General features: G+C 36.9%; 2 protein-coding genes and 1 pseudogene across 4 annotated transcripts in view; 2 read left to right on the top strand and 1 right to left on the bottom strand.

The window, feature by feature from the left end:
- LOC107592550 (sterile alpha motif domain-containing protein 13-like) overlaps positions 1–1,269 on the top strand; it is a 7,547-nt gene extending 6,278 nt beyond the window's left edge. For all 3 annotated transcript variants that reach the window (XM_016282082.1, XM_016282081.1, XM_016282080.1), the window contains one exon: positions 573–1,269. In XM_016282082.1, the coding sequence (XP_016137568.1) occupies positions 573–716 (144 nt within the window). In that variant the 3' untranslated portion in view covers positions 717–1,269. The remainder of the gene's footprint in view (positions 1–572) is intronic.
- Positions 1,270–3,260: 1,991 nt separating this feature from the next.
- On the bottom strand, positions 3,261–4,638 carry LOC107592580 (uricase-like; annotated as a pseudogene).
- A 6,414-nt stretch (positions 4,639–11,052) lies between these two features.
- Positions 11,053–16,524, top strand: LOC107592579 (ribosome production factor 1-like). Its single transcript, XM_016282109.1, has 6 exons — positions 11,053–11,430; positions 11,771–11,827; positions 13,874–13,954; positions 14,046–14,141; positions 16,120–16,273; positions 16,412–16,524. Exons 1-6 carry the CDS (start codon positions 11,185–11,187, stop codon positions 16,507–16,509), a joined length of 732 nt encoding a protein of 243 aa, XP_016137595.1. The 5' UTR covers positions 11,053–11,184; the 3' UTR covers positions 16,510–16,524.
- Positions 16,525–17,496: the final 972 nt, after the last annotated feature.

Genomic DNA, 17,496 nt, shown 5'->3' with positions numbered 1-17,496 from the left:
TACTTATCAAATAAAATATTCTTTAGCCAATTTGGAGGAAATGTCTGCGAAAAAAGGAAATATTGAAAACAGAAAAGCAATAGACATTTTACAAAACATTGGCTGAACAAGATAAGACATTATTTTTCCAACCATTAGAAATACAGTGACATTTTATCCTTGCATTTCTCCCAAACGTTTCTTGAAAGGTCTGACCCCCACTTCTCAACAGAACAAATGTACAGTAATGTGGCTTGTATTTCCATGTTTGAGGCAATATATTATTAGTTGAGCTAATCTTTATTATGTATGATATACTTTAGATCTGGAATATTAAAACTCAATTTCCCTGAATTTATGTTGGCATGCACTTTTTTTAACATGCGTAACTAAATGCTCAGTCACTAATCTCTCAATCACAGTCAGCTGTATAAAAAAAAAATTATGGGAATTTGACAGTAATTGTGCAGTTTCCTAGATCAGTATCTTATAAAATTTACTTCGTCATTTTATAAGATAATCGTGTTATGAATAAATAATATCATTTTATTATTTATCTCCTGTGTCTTTTTTGCTAAACTTTCCCCCGGCAGGAAATCGATGGCAAATCCCTTTTATTAATGACTCGAAATGACGTTCTGACCGGACTGTCAATAAAACTGGGTCCTGCACTGAAGATCTATGAGTATCACGTCAAGCCTCTCCAAACCCAGCACTTAAAAAGTAACGTCTCATAGCTGCTGCAGCCACAAGGATGCATGGAAGACAATCACAGCAGGTGCGCAGGGTAACTGCAGGCAGAACTAATTCATTTTATACATCTTAATAAATAAACATGGTGAATGTATTGCTTTTAAGGTCTCATTCTGCTGTACAGGCATATTTACTGTTTTTTGTTTACCTGCGTTTAACTTGTTCATTCAGATTTTACCTTCACTTTGTGTACTTGTACATAAATCATTATTGCTTTTAAGATTAAATGCTTGGTTTAATAATGTGATCTGTGATGTAAAATGAAAAATGACTTGAACTAAAATTGAAACACTGTTCTTGAAGATGTTTCTGTTACGCATGAAGTACATTTGAACAGAAGTGAAAGGGAGGTTGCTGCCACCGTTTTGATTTTTATTGGTTGGTGGGTTTTTTTCTGTTTTTTAATAGATAAAAAATTTGTTGAGATAAAGTAACAGCACAAATGATCAAATGTCTGAAAATGATGTATTTGCTGTAGGGATGCACGATATTGGATCTTTGCCGATATTTTTCAACTCATTTTGGCCGATAGCCAATGCCGATACCGATATATTTCCTTTTGTTTGGAAACAACACCGTGTAGCAAATTCTTTAAAAAAAATTTTTTTTTACAAGAGCTTATTTGTTAGAATTAAATAAACAATAATGAAGTTCTTTTATAATGACAGTACATTGAAGCTTTAAAAATAATTATAAATAAACTGTGTATCAATCGCTGAATTTTTTTCAGAAAGATGCAGTAGTAATCTTAACATTTTATTTTAAGATTTAACATTTGTAGATGGTCTAAAGCAAAAGAGTTGTAAAGATTCTAAAAATATTTTAGAGCTCATAATTTGCTTTTAAAAAATAACATGTACAACACATTAATGCATAAATTAGTATATATACAATTATAAAAAGTTCATGTTTGTGATTTTTTTTTATTCATGTAAGTGATAGCTTCTGACCTTTAAATCAAAACATACTCATGATTTTATGACATCAATTACTGCTTAATTTAATCAGAAACACAGTCTAAATCAGGGTTCCTCAAATCTTACCCTGGAGGGCCAATGCGCTGCAGAGTTTAGCTCCAACCCTGATCAAACTCACTTACCTGTGATTTTCTAATGATCCTGAAGACACTGATTAGTATACTCAGGTGTGTTTGATTAGGGTTAGAGCTAAACTCTGCAGGAAAGTGGATCTCGTGGGCCAGATTTGAGGATCCCTGGTCTAAATGTTATTTGTGTATTTTACTTTAATTTAATTAAAAGTAGGCCAACAGCGCCCCCTACGGATTTATAACTCCATACCGAACGGGCGTTAGGACCCGGGGGAAGCTGCCGCTGCACATGCTATTACTGTTTACTCACACACCGAACGCCGAACGGTCATTAGGAGGCTGCCGCTGCACATGCTATTACTGTTTACTCACACACCAAACGCGTCATTCTGTACGTGCATTCTCAGTTTAAATGCAGCTATCCAAAGCAGTGAATCTAATCACCATTCAGGCAAAACTTTGCTTCCAGAATGAGTCACACTTCTGATGTGATCTAATTGCTAGTACACCCTGAGCACATGTGAGTTAACATATTCCTCTTATCGGCAAGACACATCGGCATATTTTTTCATATCGGGCCAATGCCGATATGTACATTTAAAGCAATTATCGGCCGATTCGGATATCTGTCCGATAATATCGTGCATCCCTAATTTGCTGTGGTTTACAGCTATAAATGCTCAATGCATTAGGGGTTTGTTTGCAGGAATCCTGTCAGAATGACAGTGCTTTGTGCTGCTATGAATTCAGTTGAGTTATTTCATTCTGTAACTAACAATGTGATTCCTGATGAATTGGTGAATTGTTGTTGTTGAAACCCAACACAACACTGTAAATCTACAGCGGCTTGTGATACAGGGTGTTTTAAAAGATGAAACTAAAGTGAGCGTAGACTGCAATAAATGGTGCTTTTTCAGATTGCTGAAAAAATCCGCTTCCTGGTCCTCATTACAGTGCTGTGTGACTTCCTTCCTTTTGTGCATATGTGTATTTGAATAATATCTCCAAAAATGGATCATTAAATGTAATAATCAGTTTTCAACTTAAAAATCTCCTAAAACAATTAAATCCCATAAATGTTTATCTATTTCAGTTTTTTTTTTTTCTAAAATGAATTCCTTATTATAGTAAGGTGATGATGAAGCTAATTGTTCTTTAATGTTCATAATGATTTTAATTGTTGTGGTTACTACAAAAACCCCTGCTGTAAACACCTTTCAACTCAAACAAAAACCGAAATTTTAACACATCTGACCGTTTTGGTTTTAAACTCGTTAGGAAAACAATGTTAAAACTCTGAAAACTCAAATATAAAACCTAATATAAATGGATTCAAACAAAGAAGTTATAATGACGAACACGTACACATTTTTGGACTATATTTATTAATATATATTTATCCATGATGTGAATGTTTTCATTTAAACATATTTTGATATTATTTGTTTATTTTACTTGTGTGATTACAGAAAAAAATATGTTTCTAATTTTAAAAAATCAAGTTTGTTGACTGTTTAGACAGATAATCATGCTAGTGCCTAACTTTTATTTGTATGAGATATCTGGTTTGTGAATGTTGTCTTTCTCTACATTTTGGCTCGTGGTTTTCTGCGTATAGTGCCTGTGATGTTTCCTGATGGATTATCAAGGGGAAGATAAACCTGAAACGAAAGCACAACAACATAATGTGACATGTGGTTTTTAAATATAAATACAAACAAAGAAACATCATTACTTTATCATCTCTAAGATGGGATAACAATACATCCTCCTCCTGTGTGTGTGGTTTGTAGAAGTTTGGCAATAAATCATTTTAAGAGTAGCAGTCTCAAACTTCCTGATTTTGTCACAGAACCTAAAAACTCTCGACTTTGTCCTGTGTCAATACAGAAGTATATTCAGACTGATCTGAACTGATAACCCAAAATTTTCCAATGGATTTCTGTCACTCACCTCATCCTTGTTTGAGAGTCCCATTTTTGTCATGTCAGTGATGAAATAATGCTGATTTGGCATAATTATCTCAATTTCTTCTACCTACGGGATTCCAGTAATGACAAGACTTATGTCATTTTCTTTTTACAATTGCTTTTAAGTACATTTACTTGTAAATGAGTAACATAAAGCAATAAACCACTTAAAGAGACCAATAACTCTTGTATGAGTAATGCTTACCTTAGCAAACACTTCTAACAAAAGTCACACAAAACTAAAATCAGTTTGATTTATCTGTGGAATTCTGTCAAGTACCAGAACTTGTGTATCATACAGAGTTTTCTGAACAGACGGAGAGTATTCTCCACGATCGTAGGGTCCCGCAAACTTCTGAATGATGGTGTCCTTAACAGTTTTCCTATAAGGACATTATCATTACAGTTAGGAGTAATATACAGTACAGCATGCAGTAGAACATATAACGGATATCATGTGCTATGAAATGTCTAAATGTTTTTCATTTTATTATGGCATGTCTAAACGTTTTGCATTTACCATGCAGCATCAAATGCCACATTCACATGTGTGTTGTAGCGCTATCTTGCATAAACAGAAGTGCAGAAGAATCTGTCCTTTGCATCTGTCAGAGTGGTGAAACGGTCTCGCAGGAAGCCTTCAAATCCAGACTGAGTAGTCTTCAGTACCTTTATATCTCTTATACCGCTGTGAACCACTGGAGTCACTGAGAAAGATATATATATGCTGAAATAAAGCAAGAATATACTTTGCCCTTAATACTTTCAGACCACCAGCCCTAGTTCAGAATCTCATTTTTACTCACTGCTCAAATGTTGTTTGACCTCACAGAAGTGCCAGGCCTCAGGACAAAGGATGAAAGCATGTGTGTGCTCAACTCCATTCTGTTAAACACATGTTAATAATATTTTGGGCATTAAAAACATGTGACTCAGCTATATGATGCTAGCCAAGTGTTACAGGGGCCACAAGATGTTTTAATAATGTATTTAATAAGAACAATTCTGTCAGGACCACTATCGTCAAAATGATAGATACTTAGCATAAAGTTTGGTTTGGCGGTATGATTCTGTTCTGGGCAAAAACCTCCTTGCCCATCCATGCAGCCTGTCATGAATGAGCAGGGAGAGCAGCAATAATAACCCCCCTAGGGTTAACAGAACAGAACAAGGCAGATATCATTAATGTACTTAATGATATTTAAGTCTAACACTTTATTCAAGATAAAGGAGTCTGATTAGCAAGGAATATCAGAAAGCCAAGTCCTGACTGTGGCGAAAGGAGGAGCTGGGGATGGAGGAGGGTAATTTGCTCCTGAGTAAGCTGAAAAGCTGCAGAATAATACTTAATAGAGCTTATATACAGATGTTGCAGTCATGGCACAAATTTGTGATTGTAAGACACCGGCCATTAAAAACAGAAGGAGTCTGCAGAAGCTGAAATCAGTTCAAGGACAAACTTTTTTCAGTTTTGCCAAATCACACAACTATGTGGATGGTGAGCGCTCTCAAGTTTAAAAACTCTTTATATTCAGACTGATGGTCCTGCAGTTTACTGACATTACATTATGCCAAAGTAGAACAACATGCTTAAGCAACATTGATTATGTAATCACCATGCAACCCTGCAAGGCTCAAGTTCAACCCCTACATGTTTTCTAGGGAGTTATTTATTTTGCATATCTTCTTATTGCCATTTTATAATCTGAACGATCCTTTTCAGTACACAACACAGTAGAAAGTATATTATTACGTTACATAATATATTATTTTATTATTCCTCACTATTTACGTCATGGTATACTTATTAATTTAACATAAATATTTGCACGTTGCAAGATATTTGCATGCAAAAAAAAGCTATTAAATATAAATACTGTAAAGCTAACCACAGTAAACATATTTACAGTATTCCTAACTAAACGTTACAAGTTAAAAAAGAATTAAATATTGGGGTCTAATAGACATTGTAAACATATCCAGTCAAACAAAATTTTTAACTAACACTAAATCTTAAAAACCCCAACAAGATGAATACAATTTTCTAAAAGCTAGTTGTTACAATCACCAGCTCCTCCTGAGGGCGCTCCTCTCCAGACTGTTGTCACTCATTCACTAACTACATTCCCCATAATCCTTTGCCTATACGCTTGATCACTGATTGCATTCACCTGTGTCTTGTTACCTCCATCAGTCTCACCCTATTTAAAGCTTGTTTTTTCACTTATTCATTGCTTAGTATTGTTACCCTGTAGCGTCCCCTAGTTCCTGTGCCTTTCCGTGTTTCCTAGTTCCTTGTTTTCTTGCCTAGCCTTGTCTCTTGACCTTGGATTGTTTACCTTGTTTCTGATTGTTTGCTGCCTGCCCTGACCTTCGCCTGTTTTGTGGATTACTCTTTTGTAATCGCCCTGGATTATACCTGTTTGCTGGTGTGTCCCTGCCTGTTTGACCACTCTTTTGAATAAATCCTGCACTTGGATCCACGACTGCGTTGTCATGCCTCCCAACGTTACACTAGTGATCTATAACTGGTGGTCTTATAATTACTGAAAAATCATTCTGTCACAACTTAATCCCTATCGTCCCCCTGTCACAACCACATGCACATTGTTTTCCTTTTTGCACGTTTCCCTTCGTTGTGTTGGTTGTAATATTTTGTTCAGGTGTGTCTAGTTAGTATCCTTGTTTGGTCTGTGTATTTAAGTTCCTGTGTTTTCAGTTCTAGTCAGTTTTGAAGTTGTAAATAAAACATAGATTACTGGAATATGTTTTACAATACATTATTTTCTGTTTTTCTACTGCAAACATTTCTGTTTAATTCAGTGTGTTGTTTGCCATCTTTGTAGTTCCTAGTGAAATCTACTAAGGGAGAAAAAAAAGATTGATTAATTAAATATCTTAAAATGTTACTAAATCCACATATTACAACTTAATATTATAGATTATGACACCAAGAAGAAGGACTCTCACTGAAGTGTGATGACTAGTGCCATCACTTATGATCAGAGCTATATATATATATTATCGATATAATGAATTATATATATATATATATATATATATATAAAATGTATTATTATTATTATTCTCAAATTCGTATTTTGTGACCTGACTCTCCGCTAGAGGACGCTAAACATAACCAGTCCTTGACAACACTAACTAAACTCGCATGCAGGTGATAAGACAACTTGAATATTGTAGAATGGAATGCAAGAAGCTTGTTAGCAAATGGCCAAGAGTTTAAAGGTTTTATAAAAGCGTTTAAAAAGAAACCAGAAATCATATGCATTCAAGAAACCTAAAGGATTTTTGCATTAAAGGATATGATAGTATATGCAGGGAAAGAGAGGAAAATATTGGTGGAGGGTGTATAATATTTGTAAACAAGGAATACAATATAAGATTTTAGGGAAAGGAAAGAAGTTGGAATTTATAATAATAGAAGTTTTGGAGAAAAAAAGGATCCATGTAAAAGACTATCACTAGAGGTATTGGATTAACTGATTGCACATTTAGAAGGGAAAATCATATGTTGCGGAGATTTTAATGCTCATAGCACGTTATGGGACAATTGTAATGATGGGAATGGAATAGTGATTGAAGAATTAATGGAGATTAAGGATTTAGTATGTTTAAATGATGGAAGGGGAACAAGGATTAATGTAAGAACAGGAACAGAAGCAGCTATTGATCTGACACTTGTTTCAAATTCACTGGTGGGTATATGCTTATGGGAGATGTTTAGAGAAACGACAATAGGGGGTGATCATTATCCTATAGGTATAGTGATCATTATCCTATAAGTAAATTTAAGTATAGTAGAATGTAATACAGGAAGAGTAGACAAGTGTTTTTTTGAAAGGGTTGATAAGGTTAATAATGATATTTATAATGCTATATTGTTAGCAGCAAGGCAGACTATTCCAAAGAAGAGAGGTAAGAAAAAAAAGAAGATTGTACCATGGTGGACAAAAGAATGTGATAAAGCAATTCAATCTCAAAATAAAGCTTTTAAAATGTTAAAAAAGAACCATAGTTTTCAGAATTTTATTGAATATAAAAGTAAGCAAGCAAATGTGAGAATCATTAAAAATACAAAAAAATAGTTTTTTGCAGGAAGTTTTGTAACAGTTTGAAGGGAAACAGAAATAGGTCAAGTGTGGGGAATGATAAAACGCATGAATGGATTGGGATAAAAAGAGAGTTTGGGTATCCAATATTAAGGGATGGAGATACAACAGCTGTAAAAGATGAAGAGAAAGCAGAAATGCTGGCAAAATATTTAGTTAAATTACATAAATTAGACAATATTAGTGAGGAGGGAAAAAGAGGAAGGGAAAGGGCATTGGAGCAGTATAAAGAGATAATACAGAGTGAGGAATACAATAATGATCAACTAAATATGACATTAACGAAGTCAGAGTTAAATCGATCTCTTAGAAAAACCAGGAAATCGGCTCCAGGTATGGATCAGATTTGCTATTTAATGATAAGTCATCTCAGTGAATTATCCAAGGATGTTTTATTAAAAATGTACAATAAAATTTGGGAGAAAGGAAAATTACTACAAAGTTGGAAGGAGGCGGTGATAGTTCCAATACGTAAACCTGAGAAAGATTGTACAAGTCCAGAAAATTATAGACCTATTGCTTTGATATTGGTAAAATAATGGAAAAAATGGTGAATGAAAGGTTAATGTATCATGTGGAAAATAGTCAATTTTTATCCAAATATCAGAGTGGTTTTAGGAGAGGGAGAAATACAATGGATCCGGCTGTGTGTTTAGAACACAAAATAAGAAAAGCACAAATAAATAAAAAGAGTGTAGTGGCTGTCTTCTTTGACATAGAGAAAGCATGATGTGGAGAGAAGTGATGTTAATCAAATTATGGAAGTTAGGTATCAAAGGTCAAATGTATAGATGGGTCAAGGATTTTTTTTATCAGGAAGAGCAATAAAAGTGAGAATAGGAAACAGTTGAAATGGGGGGAATGTCATTAGAAATGAGAAATGTACAGTTATCACACAATTATTGGGTTCATTTACAAGGCCATAGTCAAGAGCATCCAACACTAGATATTTTAAAGCCCTGTTGGGAAAAAGAGAAGAGGACAATTTAAAGTTTTGGATGGACAGTGATACAGAAAGCAACATAACTTAAAGTTAATCAGTTAAATGTTAGTCCAACTGCACTCTTAAAAATAAAGGTGCTTCAAAAGATTCTTCAAGCGATGCCATAGAAGAACCATTTTTGGTTCCACAAAGAACCATTCAGTCAAAGGTTCTTAAAAGAACCATCTCTTTCTTGCGTTTTTGTAATCTGAAGAACCTTATTTCGCCACAAAGAACCTTTTGGGAAACAGAAAGGTTCTTCAGATGTTAAAGGTTCTTTATGGAACCATTTAGACAAAAAGGTTCTTCTATGGCATCGTGAAGCACCTTTATTTTTAAGAGTGTGTACCGTTACCAGTAATAAAACCTTGGTTACTTTCAGATGCTACAGTAGATTTTACATTGTTAGAACAGAAAAATAAGGGTAAGGAATGTAATTTATATAATGTGCAGACATATACTAATGAGTACTACAGCTATGTTCAGATCTACACAGATGCATCAAAGAGTTTAGACAATAAGACAGGAGTAGCGTTTACTGTTCCAGAATTTCATTTATCAGTAAGGAATAGGATCAGTGATGAGTTCATACATCTGTTCATACAGGGGAAATGATTGCACTATTATTAGCAATACAGTGGATAGAAGAGATAAGACCTTTGAAATCAGTGATTTGTTCAGATTTATGTTCATATATTTATGATCTTCCAGTCACTTCTATCAAGCCTCTACAATTAATCCAAAACGCCGATGCAAGATTAATCTTTAATGAGCCGAAAAGAACGCATGTCACACCTCTGTTCATCAATTTGCACTGGCTACCAGTAGCTGCTCGCATTAAATTCAAGGCATTAATGTTTGCCTACAAAACCACCACTGGCTCTGCACCCATTTACCTAAATTCATTACTTCAGAGTTATGTGCTCTCTAGAAGCTTGCGTTCTGCAAGTGAACAACGCATTATTGTGCCATCTCAAAGAGGCACAAAATCACTTTCACAGACTTTTACATTAACTGTTCCCTCCTGGTGGAATGACCTGCCCAACTCAATCCGAGCAGCTGAGTCCTTAGCCATCTTCAAGAAATGACTAAAAACACATCTGTTCCATCTTTATTTGACCATCTAACTCTAGCACTTTCTATTCTATTTTAATTCTACTTTATCTATATTTATCTTCTTTTTTTATTTTAATAAAAACAAAAAACAACACTAGCTTTCTATTTGTTCTATTCTATCTACATGTTTTTCTTTTTGTATGTGTGTGTGTATATGTGTGTGTATAATATATATATATATATTATAAATATATGGGTTAGCCTAACGCAGTACACGTAGGTATACTATATATAGGTGTATATACTGTATATATATATATATATATACTGTATATATACACCTATATACAGTATACCTACGTGTACTGCGTTAGGCTAACCCAGACTTGTCATTTGCACTTATATATTGTTGCTCTTTTGTTAGTTTTGACTGCTTTTATTGTCCTCATTTGTAAGTCGCTAAAGCTAAAGCATCTGCTAAATGACTAAATGTAAATGTAATGTTCATCATTGGCTAGTTTACAATGCAGTCACTCGGAGAGTAGACCAGACATTTTAATGGAAATAATGCAAACGTTATATAGAATTCAAATGATGGGGATTACAGTGGTATTTGTATGGGAAATGAAACTGCAGATAAAGAAGAAAAAGAAGCAGTTATTATAATATACAGATATTAACTTAATTGCTAGTCTAAGTAAGAATGAAATCAAGAGTATTATTAAGAAAAGACTGAGGAAAGGTGTCAAAAACAATGGGATAAGGAGAAAAAAGGTCGATGGTTTTACAGAATTCAAAGGAAAGTGGGAGAGATGAAAAGTGCAGGGAAAAACAGGAGAGATGAGATAGTAATATCAAGGATGAGATTTGGACGCACAAGATTAAATAGTACACTTTATCAAATGGGTAAACATGATACGGGAAGGTGTGAATTTTGTGGACAAGAAGAAACAGTGGAACATGTTATACTGTACTGTCAGAAATATGAGACTGAAAGAAGGATTCTAGTGCAAAATTTAGAAAAAGTACAAATGCAAATTACACCGAATGAATGCTATAGTTTTATTTTTCAGTACCTTAAAATAACTCATTTGTGGGAGAGAATATAAAAAGGGGGGAGGGGAGTCATTTTGATCCACACTCCATACCAGTTGGCGGCGGAAATACACCATTTTGTGGTAGAAGAAGAAGAAGAACTCGCAGGAACTTCCAGTTCAACCAGAAGTAGTTTCTCAAACACGTGAATTTAGACAGAAGCAGCAGAAAATGGATTCTACCGTGTCAACAACTTCAGAAAGTGTTTCTAAGAAAAAGGGGAAGACGAAGAAACTCAAGCAAAAGGTAAAACCCGACGAAACTGGGGTGCAGGAGATGGATCAGGCGGAGATTGAAGTAACAGAAAAGAAACCAGAGTCGGGAGCTTGTTTTCCTCCCACATTCAGCGTGTCTGAGATCAAAAACAAGCAGCGCAGACATGCCATGTTCCTGAAACTCAAGGAGGAGAAAAGAAAGGTGACATCTCACTAACACACTTATTGCAGCGCTCATGAACGCACAATTTGGCTGTGTTTCAAAACCTAGCGAGCTGCCGGGATAGACAGCAGTGTGGGCAGCACAAGACAGGACATGTATGATGACCAAATAGCCAAACGCGGGGAAAAAATGTTGGTGCCCCAAAAAGGGCATGTAACGTTAAGTGAATTAGTTCACTCACAGGAATGATTTAAAACACCTCTTTTAGGAATGCACCGACTGTAGCTCGCTAAGGGTTGAGACACAGTCTTTAATCATCAAAGGCGCAACTCTGCAACATGTATTTTGCAAATGGTTAAAATCGTCGTTTGTCTTTCAGCAAAAGTTGGAACTGAAAAAGAAAAAGAAAAAAGAGAGAAAAGTTCTTGGAGATCAGGTATGTTTCACAGCATCTGTAATCAGACTAGCTCTCATAAATCTTGATACTCAGTAAACTACATTTAAAGAGACAGTCCACCCAAAATGAAAATGGCATCATTTACTCAACCTTCCTAACCTGGATGTTATTCTAAACATATGGAAGAAAAATAATGACAGATGTCTTTTAAACCAAATTGCATGTTGAGTTGCTCTAACTGAAAAAATAATGCATTGGATTAACAGTCCTTGCATTTTTATGCCTTGTATTTTCAGGGCTTGCATTTTTTTAGGGGCTGCAATTCAACATAGTTGTTTATTTAAGCTGTGGATATTTCAATTCAAAAGATTTCACACACATTTTCACAATTTAAAATTCAGTAATTCATATTCACCTTCCAGAGTTCACATTCGAAATATTCAATCTGTTTAAAAATACGATGTATAATATTTCAGTCCATTTGATTTCACTTTACAAATTCGCTTCCACAAATTCAGTGGTTCAAATTCGGCAGAAAATTCAGCATTGCACATCCGGGAACTGCAGGAATAGCAGTAGAGTACCGATGCATGATCATGAAAATGTGTGTGAAATATTTTGAATTGAAATATTCACAGCTTAAGTAAACGCTTAAAGCTTAAATATGTTCAATTTCAGCCCCTAAAAAATGCAAGCCCTGTTAATGCATGCAGTTAGTGAAATTGAGCATGCTTTTTTGTTTCAAAGACATTTGTCTTTATTTTCCTTCCGTACAAACCTGTCTGCCTGCGTTTCTTTCTTCTGACGAAGATATTTTGAAGAATATGAACAGTTTCTGGCTCTTGTTAACTTCCATAGTACTTTGTTCCATACTATGGAAGTCAATAAGGGAATAGCAACTGTTTGGTTATTCACTTTCTTCAAAATATCTTTTGTGTTCAGCAGAAGAAAGAAAATCATACGGGGTGATAATGAAGATAATGATCAAGTAAATCTATATCACATTTTCTCTGCAAAAACAATTTCTTTGCAGTTAGGGATGGGCAATTAAAGTAAAAATCTTGTATTATAATAATATTATGGTCTATATGGTCTAAAAAAAATGTAAGCGAATCCAAAAAATGTTTTTTTTGTTTGTTTTTTTTTAAACCACAGTCATGCTAAAAATGTATCTGTTACATCTGCTTGACATTATTTTTTTAATGCATGCAGTGAGGCTTTTCTATTTTTAGAAGAATGTTTTCTTTGCCTCTGAGGCCTCTCCATGGTCTACATATGATAACATGGCATTTATATGCAGTGGAGCCTCCAGAAAATATTTAATGGGTCAGAGGGGCAGTAAATATCCAGGGATGGAACACAAAATCATAATCACTGAGAAAAAAGGTGGTAACCTGCATTTGTTGTTTGTACTCGGATGTAACCCATAAAAAATTACTTCAGTTGATGTCATTTGTCATGGTCATATAGTCAGATTAAATGACTTTATTGACTTGCACACAACCAGTAAATACATACACATAAAGCACAATATTTAGGTTTTATGAAAAAAAACTTTTAATGTAGCATGCGCTGTAATAAAGCATTCACTTTCTGGAGATTGCAATTCATGTGTTAAAGACTTGGGGTTGACCTGGGGTGACTAGCTCTGAAATGAAAAGGAAACTAAAACATGATTAACTATGCTGTATGTGTGCTTACTTCAGTTTTGTCATTTTCTAGTTCAAAGTGATTCTCTCATGCAGTATGATTAAATTGCATGCAAAAGCGGAGGTGGAGTTTGAGAAGGAAATTCTAAATAAATGAATACTGAATGATTGCTGTTGAATTTTGGTGTAAACATCTTGAGTCCAGGTTTGATGATATGTGCAGAACTGTATTATTCAAATATAAACAGTTAACGCTCTTGGCAGATGTGGGGGCTTTGGCTATATGTAATAACTTATATGTGACTATATTATATAACCTACTGTATATTAGTCATTGCTTCCTGAAGTAAGTAACATTGTTTGTTATATTAACTTGGTTAATTTTGGTTACCTTGTTTTTTTGTATTGGCGTTTCCATACATTTTCTTTTTTACAGGCTCCACCAAAGGAAGTTCCCAAGACAATAGAAAACCAGAGAATATATGATGAAACTACAGTCAACCCAGAGGACGAGGAGGTGATTTGTGAACTCTATTCCACCTGCTGACTGCTTCAGACCTCATTTACAGTTTTGACCCTAACCTGGAACTAATTTGTTTGAAATCCAGGTGGCTTTTGATGAAGGAACCGATGAGTTCTCTGCTTACTTCAATCAGCTGACAAATCCCAAAGTTCTCATCACCACTTCTGACAGGCCCAGAGGAGTGAGTTCAGTTCCCTTTCGATACTACACTCGTACTGCATCTGCTAGATGCATATGGGAAAAAAGCCTTTTTCTCCTGAACTGAAGCCTTTTCATTCACGCAGTGAAACTGCACGGCCATTGGTTTGTGCAGTGCTTAAAAAATTAACCAATGGCTAGGCAGCGGAGCTGCACAAGCCTATGGCGATGAAGCCCGCCAGAATGGGCGGGGCATCTGGCTATATAAGCGGGCGCTCGCCACAGGATTCTCAGATTTCTTCTCCTTCAGCGATGACTCTACGTCCTCAAGCTGATCCGAAGCCGCTCGCCATTGACACGCCTTCGCAGCTGGAATCGGGACCTCTCAGCACGGCTGACCTGCTTCTACGCCGCTCCAGCAACGCAGCAGTTCCAGTCCGGTTCCCCTGCCGCCATCCGGCGATATAAAAGAGCTTCTAAAAGAACAAATTGGCATTGTTGCAAATGTCACGCCGTTACTGCGGTTCGTGTGGGTCTCCCCTGCACACCGATGACGGCCACACAGAGTGCGTTTCCTGCTTGGGGAAATCCCATGCGGAAGCTGCGCTCACGGGATCTATTTGCTCCCACTGTGAGAGCTTCAGTCTTGCCTCTCTCCGCTCACGGATTGCTTTCTTTTCAGAGAGCGACTCCGCCCCCCTCGCCCTCCCGTTTTCTTCCTCTTAGGGACCTGTGAGGAAAAAACAGCGGGGCAACGAGCAAGCCCACGTTGGCCCAGATCCTGCGTGTCTCGCTCTCGCCCCAGAGAGAGTATTCCCCCGTCCTTTTATCCCGGTCTGATCAGCGTCCCTCTGCTGGTGCGAGCGACCTGATCTCATTCGGGGGAAGTGAGGACGAGCTGCTTGATGACAGCATGCCATTGGCAGCATCGGATGCAGAGGAGCTGTTGGGCTCTGTGAATGACCCCACCCCCTCGCCATCGTCCGCGCCCAGCGCCACTAAAGACGGGATGGATGCTGAGCTTCTCCGTATCCTCTCCAAAGCGGTTGAAGAGCTGGGTTTAGAGTGGTCTCCGCCAGAGGAGCCCTCTCGCAGACGTCTGGATGAATGGTTCCTGCCGGTGCGCCGTTCCGGTACTCTGTTCCAGTACTCTGGAATGATTAACCAGGCCGGGAGTGACCTAGGAAGCTCAGCCCGTCTTAGCCTTGGGTTATTGTTAACTTCTCTATGAGCATTGGTTGCTTTTGGAAGTTTTATACCTTTAGTTGTTCCACTACATTAGCACGGCGTGATTGTACTGTGTTCCCATATGCGTCTAGCAGACGCAGTACAAGTGTAGTATTGAAAGGGAACGTACATGGTTACTAACGTAACCTCGGTTCCCTGGGATACGGGAATGAGTACTGCGTTGCTATCCGTGCTATGTAGCTGCAAGAATCCTGTGGCAAGCGCCCGCTTATATAGCCAGATGCCCCGCCCATTCTGGCGGGCTTCATCGCCATAGGCTCCGGCAGCCCCCCCGCCATTAGCACGGCGTGATTGTACTGTGTTCCCATATGCGTCTAGCAGACGCAGTACAAGTGTAGTATTGAAAGGGAACGTACATGGTTACTAACGTAACCTCGGTTCCCTGGGATACGGGAATGAGTACTGCGTTGCTATCCGTGCTATGTAGCTGCAAGAATCCTGTGGCAAGCGCCCGCTTATATAGCCAGATGCCCCGCCCATCAGCTCCGCTGCCTAGCCATTGGTTCGTTTTTTTAAGCACTGCATGAACCAATGGGCGTGCAGTTTCACTGCGTGAATGAAAAGGCTTCAGTTCAGGAGAAATAGGCTTTTTTCCCATATGTGTCTAGCAGACGCAGTACTCGTTCCCGTATCTCAGGGAACCGAGGTTACGTTAGTAACAGAGTACGTTTTCACTTTACTGTTCTGTTTTCTAATTCACTCTCGTTATAAATGAGCATTTTAGAAAATGTGTGTCTTTCAAATATTTAGTTTTTACTGGTTCATGTTTTCAGAGGACCGTGAGGTTTTGTGAGCAGCTGGCAACAGTGATCCCACATGCACATGTGTATTACAGAAGAGGTCTGGCGTTGAAGAGAGTCATTCCACAGTGTATATCTAGAGGTTTCACTTATCTGATTGTGGTCAATGAGGACAGAAAGGTGCCAAGTATCCTTTGCTCAGATGTCAGTATATAACCACGTTTTTAGATCTGTGAGATTTTGTTGAATCGTCGTCTTAATGAGGTCATGAGAAGCAGTCACTGAAAGCTACATGAAGGATTTTCCCTCACTTAAAGTATCACAGATGGTTTGATTCTCTGTCACCTTCCTGATGGCCCAACTGCACATTTCAAAGTCAGTAGTGTTCGCCTTCGCAAGGAAATGAAGGTTAGTGAATTATAGATTTGTGTGTGTGTGTTATTTTTTTTGACAGATATTGCGATTGCGATTTGATATTTTTAATTTGCAAAGTCAAGCTTCAGCTCAATATTGTCAATAATGTGCAGCACAGTATGGGTATCATTACCCTGCTGAAAAAAAATCATTACCCGCCATCTGCCATATTACATCCCACCAATAGAATCCATCAAATAGACACCATTATAGTTTACATTAAAACCAATACAATTCCCATTATAACCCTGAAATCCATTACATTTTTAGTGTTTTGGGAGGGGTTCTATTGTTTTTTTGTTTTTTTTCAGCAGGCAAGATTATAATGGTATAACTACTTTTACAGAATTAACTTAATTACTGAATTTCACAGAAAATTCTTTATAAACAACTATTTCTTAAGTCTATTATTAAAATATTACATATGTTACATAGGCTGATTTATTCATTTTAATTTTAAGAACAAGTGGAAAATGTGCTGAATGTTTCATTTCATCCAAGTGAAATTAGCAAAGCAGTTAGACTGAATTTACATTCATTTTAAACATGGAGCCAGGCGCGAATCGATACAGGTTGTGCACGTTCGTCAAGCCTCATCCATACTGCCAGATGCGCTCGTGGAGCCGGGTGCGAGTATAACTGAGCATTACGAGACAGGCTGCGTGGGGCAGAGAGGAGCGAGTATGAGAAGCATTCACAGACACGGGCTATGTGTGCGCTCTTCTCCATTTGTAACACAAGTTTTTTTTTTTCCCCCAGAAAGACTAACTAATTAAATGTGCAAAATGTAAACATAAAACATACAACTTCTAGCAAGTGCACACAATTTGTAAAACTTTCACATTATTATTATTATTATTTTTGCCAAGCAGACTGGTCTGTCAACGGTGTCTGGCTTTAAGAGGTAGATTAAATGTGCAAAACGTAAACAAAAATATTCAACTTCTAGCTAGTGCACACAATTTGTAAAACTTTTACAGGTTTTTTGCCAGAAAG

The sequence above is a fragment of the Sinocyclocheilus grahami genome, unplaced genomic scaffold, assembly GCF_001515645.1.
Source record: "Sinocyclocheilus grahami isolate Dianchi unplaced genomic scaffold, SAMN03320097.WGS_v1.1 scaffold154.1, whole genome shotgun sequence".
Taxonomy (NCBI): domain Eukaryota; kingdom Metazoa; phylum Chordata; class Actinopteri; order Cypriniformes; family Cyprinidae; genus Sinocyclocheilus; species Sinocyclocheilus grahami.
Note: the sequence above shows the minus strand (reverse complement) of the source record. Positions and strands in the feature narration are given on the sequence as shown.